The 14,946-nt window shown below is 52.7% G+C and overlaps 1 protein-coding gene across 1 annotated transcript; it reads right to left on the minus strand.

Moving 5' to 3' along the window:
* Positions 1-2,199: 2,199 nt before the first annotated feature.
* SLC4A9 (solute carrier family 4 member 9) lies at positions 2,200-14,698 on the minus strand. Its single transcript, XM_032627682.1, is given in 25 exon segments — positions 2,200-2,253; positions 2,597-2,749; positions 3,155-3,329; positions 3,589-3,655; positions 5,502-5,572; positions 6,747-6,925; positions 7,073-7,234; positions 8,453-8,566; positions 8,696-8,883; position 9,059; positions 9,097-9,155; positions 10,391-10,647; positions 10,813-10,946; positions 11,121-11,286; positions 11,450-11,566; positions 11,932-12,086; positions 12,434-12,508; positions 12,510-12,522; positions 12,780-12,937; positions 13,088-13,143; positions 13,579-13,626; positions 13,629-13,676; positions 13,962-14,070; positions 14,073-14,130; positions 14,484-14,698. Coding segments are annotated over 25 exon segments (2,832 nt in total).
* Positions 14,699-14,946: the final 248 nt, after the last annotated feature.

Genomic DNA, 14,946 nt, shown 5'->3' on the forward strand with positions numbered 1-14,946 from the left:
AATTGAATTGTGGTATTGTCATACAGTGGAGTGCTAAACAGCAATGAAAATAAGCAAACTACAGCTGCATAGGTCCATATGAATAATTCTCAAAACAATGCTGAGTGAAAGAAGCAGAGAACTCATATACTGTGATTCCACTTATATAACATTCAAAAATAGGCAAAATAATAATTACATAAGTATACATAAATAGATGTTAAAACTATAAAGAAAAGCAAGAAAATAATTACCATAAAATTCAGATGTGTTTATGGGGAGTTAGGGGTGCAGTATGCGAGGAACATACAAAAGGATTTCTGAGGTACTAGGATACCTCTTAACCTGAGTGTTGGATACACAGGTGTTCTTTTTATTGTTACTCTTTAATTTCATTCCTAGGCATATACTCTGGAGAAATTCTTGCACTTGCAGAAGACATTTTATATACTCTTTTGTATATATGATATCTTTTTTAATTTATAAAGTTATTTATTCTATGCAAGAGGAATGTTGGATATGTATGTAGTACCGACATGGGGAAAACATCCAACACATATTAAGTATCAAGCATGTTATAGAACTCAATAAATCTGAACAATATACACTAAAATGTGAACACTGGCTACCTCTGGGATGATTTCCATTTCAAAATTATACATTCTGGAGTGTTCCAATATTTTGCAATAATCTCATTCACTTTTGTGGTCAAAAAACTAAAGTTTATTTTTATATGTGTAAAAAAACTGTTTAAAATAGAGAAATACTTTTCTGGAAAGAGGGACTTTTTTTCCCTTTTGCAAACTGAAAAGAGTTCCCTGACAACACCCTGACTGTACAAAAGAGAATTTGTGAGGACAGAAGTTTCAAAATGGGAAGGGCTTCTAGACTTAGGTTCCTTCAATGGGGTAAAGAGTGAATGGGGTCTGGTCAGTCCCTCTGGCTTACCAGACTTTCCCAACCACAAAGCAAACCTGCTTGTCCCCTGCCATTCTCCACCCCCGGCTCAGGAGGGTGAATGAGGTCTTGGCCAGCTGCCTTCCAGTCCTGCCCCAACGTTCCAGGTTCCCAGCCGACTGAGCATCTGGCAGTTAAGCCAAAGGCCAACAATGTCCTGACTTCCTGAGTAAATACCTGTGAACAGAGAGAAGACATAGTGGGGTCAGAGCAAGGACTACACAACAAGGCAAAGAACAGAGCCAAGACGTGATAGGGGATAAGGAGAGCTCAGGAGATCTTGTTCTGGGCCATCCCGTGATTTTCCCTGTCTCCTTCCAGCCCCCAGAATTTTCCATTGCAACTGGTGGGGACTCGGGCTCTTGGGCTTGGAGAGACATGGCGAGGTGGAGCCCCAAAGAGTTCATTTCATCAAGGGGAAAGAAATTCCAGGCTTTTGCAGGTACTGTACCCTTTGTCTAGAACATTTTCCCTCCATCTTATCCTGGCTAGCTTCTGTTCATTCTTCAGATTTCAAATTATGGACCACTTCCTCTTGGAAGCCCTACCCAACTCCCACCACTGTACCTTCACCACCCTCCAAGAAGAGATCGGAGGCCTCTCTGCTGCCACAGCCTCTCCCTCCCTTAGCCAGCACTATCCCACTCTAACAGTTGTCTTTCCCACTGGAATTTTAACTTCCTGAGGTCAGGGACCATGACATGACTGTCTTACCACTGTGTATCTCTAGTACCTGGATACTCCAAAAGTACTCAGAAAACGTTTTGATAAATGGATGAATAAAATGAAGGAAAGGCAGAGAGGGCAAGTGACAAAGAATCTTTCCACTTGTCTGGAGTGTGGTTCTAAGCAGCCTATGGGAGGAGCCTCCAAGGCAAAGAAAGCTGCAGGAGGCTTTATCCTCCCTTCCTCTCCTCCCTGCTCCTTCCCGTTCTTTTATCATTGTGCCCTCCCCTTCCCCACCTCCCATCCCTTCCAGTTTGGTGTGAGCTTGAGCTCCCTCTACTGGCCAGACTTCAGTGCCACAGGGAGCCAAGCCCATGAACCCTCGCTTGTTTCCTTCTTTCCTCTGGAGAGACTCTGCTACCCCCTACCCCACTAGGGGGTTCAGGAGGGACTGGAGCATGTAGAGAAAACAGGGCTGTTCAGCACACTGGAGCTTTCCAAGGTCTGAGCCCGCACCTCCCCATCCTCAACACCAGGAACATTTTCCTCACACCCTTACCTCACGCTCAGTTTCCTGGAGCCCCAACTCCATACCAGCTAATTCACAGAGATGTTGATTTCCGGAGCCTATGGCTGATACATCAGCTCTGACTATGGAACAGAGATCCCAAGATGAGTTGGGAACAGAAAGACAAAAGGCTGAGACAGATAGCAGAGAAAAAGGAACCCAGAGAGTGAAAGGATATAAACCCACATTAAGACAAAGATCAGGACTTTGTCCCCAGGCCTTTCCACCCACCCTGGGCTCATATGAAGAAAAAATTTCCCTCGCTCCTTCAGTGTGCCTATGTTAATACAGAACAAAGAGGAATAATTGTGTTGATCAGATCTTCAGACTTAACAGAGATATTACACTTTAGGGGCAACTCCTGGAGAAGTCCTCTCTCCCACACCCCTGCCCTGTTCTCCTGAGAGGGCCCATCCTGGAGCTCACATCTTCATTGTCACTTCCACTGAATGAGTACTCTGGCTCCAGCCCCTTCTCAGTGATGCTTCTCTCCTCTGGCATCGGCTTATCCAGCCAGAGGAGTTCCTGTGGTGAGAAGACCCACTCCAATGCTTTTCGGACCCCCACCAGGTCTAGCAACTGTAGGGATAGAAACAAAGCCAAGGGCTGTCAGCAATAGCCATGTCTCTTAACTTCCTCAGTGAGTAAGAACAAAGCCAGAATCCACTTACATTATCACCTTACTGAGTAACAAAAGTGCCAGCCTTGCCTCTCCCAGGTCTTCAGTTTTCTTCTGGGCTTTATATCCCTACCTGTGGCTGATCAGCCCAAAGAGATTGGGAAAGGAATTGAACCAGGTATCCCAGGTCTAGCCCATCTGTAGTCATCTCTTGGCCATCTTTCTTTGTCCTAGGATTCCCAACCAGGCAGAGCCAAGGCAAGTGACAGAGGGTAGATTCTTCCTCTCATTCAGGCCTTGGCCACCCTCTCAGGCTGAGTCTCCTGGGAGCCATCAGGACACCACCCAACTCTGCCCCGAGTAACCATGAGGAAGATGATGGCTGCAGGGGTAGACTTGATTATCCAAAGCAGACCCAGGCAGGCAAGTTGGATGGCTGTGAAGAAGTGGACCCTCCTCAGAGGCACATGCCGCAAGAGCAGAAGGTCCGGCTGGTGCTTTGCTGGCATCAATAATAGCTGCACCCTCTTCATGAACTGGGGGAACAAGAGGAGGAGGAAAGCAGTGTACTCAGGTAGCCTGGAGGGTGTCACTGTTAGCTATCCAAGCCCAGTGTTGGGAATGGTCAGAAGGCTCCCTTGGTCCCCTCCCCAACCACAGCGTGGCAGCAGAGTCCCTGTGGCCAGGAGAGGCAGGAAAAGAGGAGAGGAGGGGAATTGGCAAATGCAGGCAGGAGGTACCAGCGGGAAAGAAAAGGAGAAGAGTGGGGTTACTTGGTGATTTTAATGGACTCATCTGGATGCTGCTAATTGCTGTCACCCCCATGTATAGGAAGATGCCATAGAGCAGAGGCATTGGGATGAATTGGTAGAGAGAAGTGGAGAGCTGGCAAAGTAGTTCACCTCTGCCAGCTGCCCAGATACCCCCCGCCCCAGGCTCCAACCCCAGCATCCAGCCTCCAGCATGTAAGCTACACACTTTGTATTGCCTGCTTTCATTGAAGCTTCACATCAATCAGATGGAGTAAATTCTATAATTTTCTCCATTTTACAGACCAAGAAATTGGATTTCAGAGAGGCTAAGTAACTGGCCCATTACCTCTCTTACCACTCTTCTCTCTCACATTCCTCTCTGCTCTCTCTGTTCCTGCTATACTGGCCCCCTTTCCTTTCCTCACTTTGTCCAAATTTACTTCTACCCCTTGCAAGGCCTTTTGCTTTGCTATTCCCTCCACTTATGTTTCTCTTTTTTTCCCCCCGACCAGGGATTAAACCTGGACTGCCAGAGAATTCCCTATTCCCTCCACCTAAAATGCTCTTCCCTGACATCCCTCTCACTACTCACGCTTCTCACTACTCATGTCATGACACCCCAGAAACCAGCCAATCTAAAGTAGACCCCTGGGGACTTCCCTGGTAGCTGAGTGGTTAAGAATCCACCTGCCAATGCAGGGGACATGGGTTCGAGCCCTGGTCCGGGAAGATCCCACATGCCACAGAGCAACTAAGCCTGTGTGCCACAACTACTGAGCCTGCACTCTAGAGCCCGCGAGCCACAACTACGGAGCCCATGTGCCACAACTACTGAAGCCCATGTGCCTAGAGCCCGTGCTCTGCAAAAAGAGAAGCCACCGCAATGAGAAGCCCACATACCACAATGAAGAGTAGCCTCTGCTCGCCGCAACTAGAGAAAGCCTGCACGCAGCAACGAAGACCCAATGCAGCCAAAAATAAATAAATAAATTTATAAATAAATAAATAAAGTAGACCCCTGGTGCTCTTAATCACCTTACCCTCTTTTATTTTTCATAGAAGTTATCACTATCTGAAATTATCCTAGTTTATAGCTTTAATTGTTTTTATCTGTCTCCTCTCACCAGAATGCAGGATATGGATGATCTGTTTTGATCACCACTATATCCCCAGTCCCTGGAACAGTGCTTGGCACATGGCTTATGCTCGGTAAAAATCTGCTGAATGAGAGTCACCTAGTTAGTCAGCGGCTGATCCGGTCCATCTGGCTCTTTCAACTACTCTCCTCTCACCCAGCCTCCGTGACCTTTCCCTCCGCTAACCTCTGGTCGTCCTGCCTGTGACTCCTTGACTGCTTTGCTGTCTTGGCTTGTTGAACCTTTCTGCTGTTACTTGTTGCTTAATTTTTATTCATGTGTATGTGTTGCTGACAGGGGCTTGGTTCCATATTCTTCTTCAATATTACTCCCCTGCCCACCCCCTTCTCCCAGGTGCCTCGCAGAGCCTTGCACACAGTAGGTGTTTATGAACATCTGGTGAGGGAGAAGTGAAGGGGTTTTGCCTCAAAGTTTTTCTGGGTTGTGATGATCACACTCTTAGTCTAAGGCTCATTGAGAGTCTGGAGCAAGGGTAGTGCTTGGGCCCTGGGGATGGTGGCATGTCTGCACCCTGCTCCACTGGGTAGAAAGCCTACTGGGTCAGAGTTTGGGTTCTCAGATAGATCTGAGAAACTAGGTCTCTTGGTGGTATCTTGTAAGTTCCTTAACCTCTTTAACCTTCAGGTTCCTTGCTGTTAAAGTGCATATGCCTCTCAGCGGTAATGTGAGGATTAAATGAGACTATGTATGGAGAAAATGTAACACAGTGCCCAGCATGTGGTAAATGTTCAGCCAATGTCAGTTCTTCCTATATTTATTATTATTACTGCCCTGCCCCCGATGCTGGCTTGTCTAAGGTGCCTTGAGTATAGGTGCCAGGAAGATGGAGATTCTTGTGAGGATGAACACCTCCAGGCCCGTCGGCCTCTGCTCTCTGTGGGGAAAGGAGGAGTTAGCTAGGGTCTGGGAGAGCCCCTGGGGTGCCCAGGCTGGGCACGCTGGCCAAACATCACAACAGACCCTGGCAGGAGGGAAGCGGAGGGATCCCCCGACAGTAACCTGGCAGGGAGGGGACCTTAGCTTGGTGTGAAAAGTTGGCAGAGAGGAAGGGACAGGTCACTTCAATACGGGGGTCCCAGTCCTCTTCAGCAGCTCAAGCTCAGGGCTGCTCTTTGTTGTCATCTTTTATTTTTTTTATTTTATTTTTTTTTTATTTTTGGCTGCATTGGGTCTTCATTGCGGTGCACGGGCTTCTCGTTGCGGTGGCTTCTCTTGTTGCGGAGCACGGGCTCTAGGCGCGTGAGCTTCGGTAGTTGTGGCGCGCGGGTTTAGCTGCTCCGCGGCATGTGGGATCTTCCTGGCCCAGGGCTTGAACCCGTGTCCCCTGCATCTTTTATTTAAAGAAGCCCCTCATCTTTTATTTTGATGGAAAATTAGCGATTTTTATACTAACATAAACACTTCTACTTCATAATTTGCAAAGTTGATTTCACATACTTTCGACAGTTAGACTGTGTTTCCAACAAAATTGTTTTTGTGATGGTTGCTTTGTAATATCAATGAGGTGCTTCTACACTGAGTGGGGATTATTAGGTAGCACCTCATCCTTGCTCAGCCCTGGCTGCCTCCACACTCATATCCATGATGCTCCTCTGGAGGCCCCTCACAGTCTCATGGCTGAAGGAGGAGAGGGGAAGACCTGACTCACCCACCTCAGAGCCCAGAACCCACCCATTCACCCCACAGCAGCACTCATGGGGCACTGAGAGAGCCCTCTGGAGTCACCAGCTTACATTTTTTTTTCTTCTTTTTTTTTGCTGTATGCAGGCATCTCACTGCTGTGGCCTCTCCCGTTGCGGAGCACAGGCTCCGGACGCACAGGCTCAGTGGCCACGGCGCACGGGCCCAGCCGCTCTGCGGCATGTGGGATCTTCCCGGACCGGGGCACGAACCTGTGTCCCCTGAATCGGCAGGCGGACTCTCAACCACTGCGCCACCAGGGAAGCCCACCAGCTTACAATTTAAGCTGCCCAAATAACTCTGCCCTGTACCCAATACCCCACCTTGCTGCCCACGTCTCATTCCAGCCTCCTGAATACTGGCCTCACCTGATGCCCAGGAAGCTGGGAGCCTCCCCTGGGGCACAGGCTCTGCTCTCTCTCCAAAGACTGTCCATGTGGGCCAGGGAGATGACAGTGGCTGAGACATACCAGGGCAGCCCAAGAGCTGATGTAAGCAGCATCAGCACGGACACACAGAGGAGGTCCAGGTGGAAGCCAGCTCCCTTCTGCAGATAGCGGTGGGGCAATGAGGATGAAGCTAGCCCAGATCTGGGCCCTCTGTCTTCTGGGGTGGGAAAGGGGGAGCCTGGACCCCACCCTGGAGCTCCTGTCCCTTGGGCTAGGGACCTAGGGTCTTACCCAGCAGGCCTTACCCGCAGTCTATATTCGGTGCGGTTGAGGATGACCCCTGTGATCTGCTGGTCCATGAAGATGAGGATAGACAATAGCAGGGCAGGCAGGGCGGCTGCCACACTCAGCCACCAGGGGTTGGCTCCAAAAGGTAACACTAGCCAGCCATGTCCAGGGAGTGTGGGCTAGGGAAGGGCAGTCCATGGACAGGTTGGAGAGGGTATCTCAAGAGCACCTCACCTGCACACTCCAGCCTTGTCACTCTTCCACAACTCCCCCCCTCATCCTCCCCACCCCCTCCCCGCATGCTCTAAGACACTGAATGCTAGGTGGGAGCAGTCTGTATGTGCACAGCTGGTTCAAAGCATCCCAGTGCAAGGATGGCAGAGGGCAGAAGGCGGGGGACCAGCCTAGGGGTTAGGCTGGAGCTAGGGGCTTTGGACTTTGGTTCTCAGGCTCCTTCCCTCCCTGCAAGAGGAGGAGGTGGTGGAAGAGGCCCGCCCACACTTCTTGATGTACAGAGAGCTTCTCCCTAGGCACCCCGCACCCCCATCCAGCGCTGGGCAACTCAGGTTCACACCTGCCTTGATCTGGGGCAGGGGCAGGGCTGGGTGTGTCTGAGTCTGCTCTGATTACAAGCGTCTGGTGCGGGGGAGGGCCCCAGTGCTGCCTTGGGTTCTGAGCCCCTGAGGCTGCCTCAGTTGGAGCCCCCGTGCTCTCCTGCCGTGAGGGAAGCTGGAGGGGAGGTCTCCAAATGCACAGGCAAAGTTTAGGTGCTAAGTCAGTGCTGAGCCTTGTCCTGTGTACTGTCGTGCCCTGGGCAGGGAGCTCCAGCTTTACTGGATCAGAGCAGGCAATCGTGGGTGCCAAGAAGAGTTTGGGGAGTAGTGTAGTGGGTAGGGCCATGCCAAGAGTAGGGAGAACATGTAACAACAATAGCTAGCATTTATTGAGGTCTTGGTATGTGCCAGTCCCAGAAATGTGATAGTGCTATGCACTATGATCTTCTGTGAATCTCAAAACAACCTATGAGGTAGAAACTATGGTAGTTTATTATTTCCATTTTATAGATGAAGAAATTGAGGCTCAGAATGCGGGTTAACTTCCCTAAGTCACACAGCTAGGAAGTGACAGAAGTGGAACTCAGACCTAGGGCTGGCTGACCAGAACCCATTCTTTTAACCCCTTACCTATAATAGTAGCTACCTATTCTGTGCTTGCTATGTGTCTGGCACACGATGTGTCCTCACAACAACTCTGTGAGACCATTATTATACTATTTCTATTTTATGAGTGAGGAAACAGAAGACTAGAGAAGAAGTATGGGATCTATTCATCTTCCTCTTCTAGGGTCCTTTCTGTTGGCCCTGCTTTGCCCTCTGCCCTCCACCCCCAGCTCTCACCTTGAACTCTCTGGGCACCGTGAGCTTCGGCATGGGTAGGCCCAGGAAGGCATCGAGGCCACAGCCCAGCAGGATGGCCAGGACTGAGAAGAAGTCACCCAGCATGTTGCACACCTGGCCACCCAGCAGACACTCAGTCAGGTTCAGGCCACCATCCCCTTCCTTCTGCCCCCTTTCCCATTTGCAGACAGGGCCCGAGGCCAAGAGCCAGTTCTCTCCCACAGAAAGAGAGGTGACACTCACCATGGAGGGGAAGAAGCGGCTGGTCTTTACGTGCTTGAGGGCCATGGCAAAGAGGAAGGAAGTAACGAAGACGAGAATGGAGAAGAAGGCAATGTCTGGGACTGTATGACAGCCAGGCCCATGAGGATGGCTTCCCTGCCGGGCACACTCAGGTGGGGACAGCAAGGATGCATTGACCAGGCCTAGGTCTTGTGTGGAGAGGTGGTCCTGGATGGGGTTATAGGCAGTGAAATAAATGTCCACTGATGTCCAATGAGACTGAGTACACAAGATAGGAGATCTGCAGCCATAGCAAATGGCTGGGCCTCAGTGACCTATGAGGGGTGGGAAGAGCCTGGAACTACTGACTTCTTTGGTCTCCACCCTTTCTTTCCCGGGCCCTCCCAGGAACAGGCCCTCACCACGCTGAAGATGTCATCTCTGTCTTTTGGCTTTGTGCTTGTCCACTGAGACTCATTTCCTGGAAGGAGAGAAGAATTCAGGTGGGGACTTCCCTGGTGGCACAATGGTTAAGAATCTGCCTGCCAGTGCAGGGGACCCAGGTTTGATCCCTGGTCTGGGAAGATCCCACATGCCGTGGAGCAACTAAGCCCATGCGCCACAACTACTGAAACTGCGCTCTAGAGCCTGCGAGCCACAGCTACTGAGCCCGCGAGCTACAACTACTGAAGCCTGTGCGCCTAGAGCCCATGCTCCTCAACAAGAGAAGCCACCGCAATGAGAAGCCCACGCACCGCAACAAAGAGTAGCCGCCGCTTGCCGCAACTAGAGAAAGCCCGCGCGCAGCAACGAAGACCCAACGCAGCCAAAAATAAATAAAAAATAAATACATTTATTAAAAAAAATAAAGAATTCAGATGATTTTTCCTCCCCTGGAACCTTCTCTAGCCCAAATCAGGAGCCTAATTTCACTGGTCCAGCTGAACCAGACAGTTCTTAGTTCTGACTCATCTGTCTGCTGACTCTGATCACTACCAAGTCTGTCCTCAGGAAATTGCCTCATGCCCTTGTCGCTTCAAATTCCCTACCTATCTGTAACCCAGGTGCCCGGCACAGGGCAGACACCCAACAAATGGATGAGCACACAAATCTGTGTGTTTCCACTGGGGCCAGAATTAGTCTTGTTCATGCCTAGTACAGAGTCTGGAACTCTTGAGAGGACACGTCTTCCTCAATCCTGGTCCATGTGGAGGTAAATGTGCAAGTGTAATACTCCAAGCTCCTCTCCACCCAGTCAGTAACTTGGCCCAGGAGAAGAGCAGTGATTTATTTGATTGGTGAGTTTGGGAGAAGAAGCTGGGCATGCCTGGCCCTGCCCCTTCCTCTCCCTCTCTGGGGAGTAAGCTGCCTGCACCCTGCGTGCATTTAGCTCTGCTCCTCTAGGGTGAGACAGTCCCTGTCCAGTGCAACCATGACTGGGTGGGTAAGTTGATCCAATTTTGGTTTCATCATTAGGAAGCCCATACACCTATAGATACAACAATGTCCTTCTCTCAGCACTGGCAGAAATAAAGATATTGGGTCTGCTCTGTTGACTTATTTTTCATCTGACTCAGAACCAGAATAGGGAAGAGTGCTGCTGGTTACTGGGTAAGTACTCAGCATTTTGCTGAACTTAACTAAGGGGGACAGTATGGGGACAACCCTTCCTGCATCCTCCCTTATTTTGCCAAGCTCCCTATTTTCCTCGCCCACCTCCTGGGTCTGTGTACTGGCAGCCATAGGCAGGAGAGCCAGGTGTCTGGATGGGATAGGCATGGGTCAAGGTCAGCATTTTGCCCATGGCATCATAAATGAAGACGAGGCTGATAAGAGCACAGAAGCCTTCCTCGGTGAAGCGGGTACAGTAGCGCACCAGCACGCTGGGCTCCGTGGCCACCAGCACCAGGCAGAAGGTGGCCACCCAGATGCCCACCCACAGGCAGAAGGGCAGGTAGTCCAGGCTGTGATCTCTGGGGGATGAGAGACAGGCAGGGCTTGGAAGTGCCCATTCTGCTCCCAACCTAATCCAGGTCAGGTGCCCCTGGAGCCAGTTTCCACCCTCCCCTATTGACCCAGCTGAGACCAGGCTGAGGGTGTGCTAGTGAGGGTCAGGTGAGGTGGGGGAGTTCTCCTGCCTGCTGAAGGAGAAGAGCAGGTGTTCAAAGACTAGCACTGGCCCGGTGCTGCTGAGGATGGTGAGGGGCTGGCCGGCCATCAGGCAGAAGGCAGCTCCAGTCAGTGCCGTGCCCAGGAAGCTTTCCAGCACCCGCTAGAAGCCAACAGTGGGCCCTGTCAGCACAAGACCCTGGATTCCTCAGCCCAGGAACCCAAGCTTCCGAGGAGTCTCCTCAGCCCAGCCATAGACCCAGAGGAGGGGGAAGGGCATGGCTGGTGGAACACCAAAGCTACGCCTACTCCCCACACGCCCACCTCCGCCCCCCACCTGAGCACCGTCGGTGGCTTCTCCCAGCAGACCCCCGAAAGTGATGGCGTTAGAGACGGTAACCAGGTAAATGTAGAGCACGGCCGAGAAGCACTGGGGGTGCAGGGCGTCCAAGAAGTCTTTGGGGTACCACGAGGCCTTCTGGCGCACGTCCTGGACAAGGAGCCTCCCGCCCGTGGGTCATCAGTGATCCAGGTTCCCGCATCCCACGTCCCTGGGGCCAGGTGAGCCTCCCTCGCCCCCCCACAGTGAGCGCACACCTCGGGGCCCGTGTGACTCCTCTCCCCGCCCAGGACAGCTACCCTCGCTCCCACCCCAGCTCTACTCACCTGCCAGTCCGCCGCAACTCCGGGCTGGCCGCGTGCAGCCCGCGGCTGTGCCTGTCCTCAACCGGGGTCCTTCGCCGGGCAGAGGGACCCTTGGGCTCCCACAGTTGCGAGGGGAGCCTGAGGACAAGGGGAACCCGAGTTGGCTGAGGATCCCCGATCAGACCACAACTCGGCGCCGGAGTTCGCGGCACCCTGCCCCCTGGCGGCGGCTCGTGTCTCTGCTGGCTGGGGGCGCGGCTCTGACCGCGGAGACCTGGGCCTCATTTCAACAAGGCCCAGATCACATTCTGACCTTCTAACAAGAGTGAAAGCCAGGCTCCGGCAGGGGAAGGTTCAAGGTCTCACAGCGACAGAGTGGTCCAGCAGAACTCAGGTCTGCTCCTTTCCTGTCCCCTCCCCTACCCCACTGCCCCTCCTCAACAGTGGAACTGGACCCAAGGCCTTTGGGGAAGGATCTCTATGGCATGATGACCCCCAGATACCTTTTGTGCTCAGAAGGCAGACATTTAGGCGGGGTAATCTGAGCTGTTGGGTCCCTTCGACCTAGAGGGAGCACTGTCACCTCCTCTAGGAAAGCATCCAGGGCTGCCAGAAGGTCATGAAAGTTGGTGGCCCACCGAACTGACCACTGGAATTGCTGGGGATAGGAGCACAGAGGGGCACTAAATACAGATCTGCACCCTTACATGCATTTTCACAGTTTCAAAACTAGACACAAGTCACATAGGCAGACAAGTCATTCAAGCATTTATTCACGCATGCATACATTCAGTGAGTATCTGTGGGTGCCTCCTGTGTGCCAGCCCTGTGCTAGGTAAGGGGTGGAGGTGTGGTGGTAGCCAAGAGAACTTCAGTCCTCATACTCACAGACATGAAGCCACACTCTGCTTCACTGCTGTACTGATCACACGTAGAGAGTCCATATACTCACTGACACAAGCGCACACACACGTATACAGACACACATGTGCCTGCCCAGCTCACCGGGTCACTGAGGAGGATGGCCACTGCCTGGCCCATCTCATGGTGGCCCCTTCCCTGTGTGGGAGGGCCAAGGAGGAAGGCAGAAAAACCTGAGGAAGGAACCAGGTCCCAGAGAGAGAGTCAGAGGCTGCTATCTCACAGGGCAGCCCTTGCCTCTGACCTCACTACCAACCCCCTATACACACTCCTGAGCACACCTTCTTTGCAGCGCTGACTGCCACCCCTCCCTGAGTACCAGTCCCCATCCCCACCCCCAGAGAACTGGACCCAAAAACCTCCTAATCCCCTCGCAGGTAAAGGCCTTCTCTGGGCTCCAGGATATCCAACCCCCACTCAGCAGCCTCACCTGCTGGGGAGGGGCACCTCAGTAAGGGGCCCCAGAACCACTAGATCCCGCAGTCGCACGAAGACCCCCATTGGCTGTTCCAGGAAGCCTAGCTCTCCTGCCAGCACAGCCCCTGCTTCAGCCCCTGGTAGGAACTTCTGTCTCAGAGGGTTCTGATACTGGGTTGGGGTTCAAGGAGACAGAGGATGAAAGGTTATTCAGGGAAGGGGATGTTGGCAGGATCTTGACTGAAGAGGAGTCCAGTGGAGGGTGGACCTCTGTTAATCCCTAACTCCTCTCCCAGCCCTGCCCAAGGAAGTGCCACAAACCTGTTCCTTCAGGGGGGCTTCCTCCTCGTAAGAAGCCTCTCTTGGACGAGCAGATTCTACAAAACAGGATTATGCAGTGATTACGAGCACAGGCTTTTGGGGTGGATCTACCAGGGCTCCCTGACCAGCTTTGCCAAGTTGTGAAAACTGGAGCACAACTTTCCCCTCTGCTTCTCAGTTTTCTCATCACTAAAATGGGGATAACTGTGGTATTACCTCCCAGGGTGGTTGTGAAGATTAAGTAAGATACTGTGCGTGGACCTCTGGCACAGTGCCTACCAAGACCATCCCTTCACAGAGCTCTGGCTGTGGTGATTCTAGCCCCTCCATTCTTCTCCCCTCACTACTACCCCAGCTTCTTCTCACTCATGAGTCCTGGGTTGAGGTCCAAGCTGAGGTTAGGCCACTCTTGGTCCAGGAAGGTGCAGGGGAGATCTGGGACCCTCCCACCCCAGGGTTTTTGGTCTTGGGCCCAGGGAGGGGCCTCTCACCTCAGCAGGGGCTGGTGCCTGTGGTCTGGATGAGGTGTGGGGGTCTCTCAGCTGCCCTCTCAGCTCTGGGCTCAGCGACTCCACTCTGGTCACCTGCTCTGGAGAACAGAGGTGGGGCTCCCACCCTTTCCTGCGAACTCCCTGCCCCTGAACTCTCCCCTTTGCCCTCTGCTCAGGTCCCTTTCCCTTCTGAGAGTCTAGGGTACGCAGGGGCCAGTGAACTTTCTCTTCACTCTGCATTTCTATCTCTCCCCTGTGACGGGGATGGGTAATCCCCCAGGGTGGGGCGGGGTGGGCTCTGGAGAATTCCAAAACTTTGTGGGGGAAATCTTATAGAAATGGCATGGATGCCCAGGCCCTCCCAGCAAAGGGTCACAGCATACCCACGAGCTCCAGGAGGCTCTGAGCTGGACAGTCCAGCAGGACAAGGCCCTTGGCCATCAGGCTGCAGAGCTTCTGGAGGCTGGGCAGTGCCATGGTGGGCACGGGGGGGGGGGGGCGCTCCACCTGCCTGCACCCACTTCCAACTTCTCCTCAAACAGCACCCACCTGTGGTGAAGAGGGGCAGATAATGTTACTGAGGGCATCTCTCCCAGGTTCAGGAATGGGGACACAGGAGAGCCAGGGAAAGTGAGACAGTGGGGAAGCTGTGGGCCCAGTGGTACAGAGTATGCCCCTCCCGGGCAGTCAGCCCTCATCTTGGGTCTTGGGGAACTCAAAACCAGACTGCAGGGAAGGCTGAGCGCCATAGAGGGTGAGGGTCTGAAATGGGGAACACAGGAAGGAACTCCTGATTGGGGGTGAGAATACCACGCCACACACAGGAAGAGCTGGGAGTCATGGAGGAGGCCCCAGTGGGGGAAGGGGAAGGGCCCCGTAAAACTGGCCTGGGTCCCACTCATCTGCCTGTCTCTCTCCACTCCAGTGCCTGGGGCCAGCCCAGCAGCTCATTCAGCTGAATGAAAGGCAGAGGGTCCTTGGGTACCCCCTGTTCCCTGCTGTCTGTGTCTAAGGGGCCGTCAGGGCTGGGGCCAGAGCCAGGGCCACTGTCCAGCTCTCCTGTGGGTATATTTTCACAAGCACTGGAGACTTCAAACTCCTCCTGGCCTGGCAGCTTCATCTCGGTGAGGCTTGCACAGACTCTCAGGGACCGGTGTGTTCCTAAGTTCTGAGGCCAGGGGCCCGCTGGCTGGCTGCATTTATAATGCACCCCGCATGCAGCACAACACAAACAGCAAGGCCTACCGACTCCAGAGCCAACCAGTCACCTCCTCCCCTGCTTGTTTTCCCCATTCTCTGCTAGCCTGAGAGTGTGAGGCTAGCTTGACCTTTCCCAGGCTCTCCAGCAATGCCCAACCTGGGGCAAAA

This window comes from Phocoena sinus, chromosome 3 (assembly GCF_008692025.1).
Source record: "Phocoena sinus isolate mPhoSin1 chromosome 3, mPhoSin1.pri, whole genome shotgun sequence".
Taxonomy (NCBI): Eukaryota; Metazoa; Chordata; class Mammalia; order Artiodactyla; family Phocoenidae; genus Phocoena; species Phocoena sinus.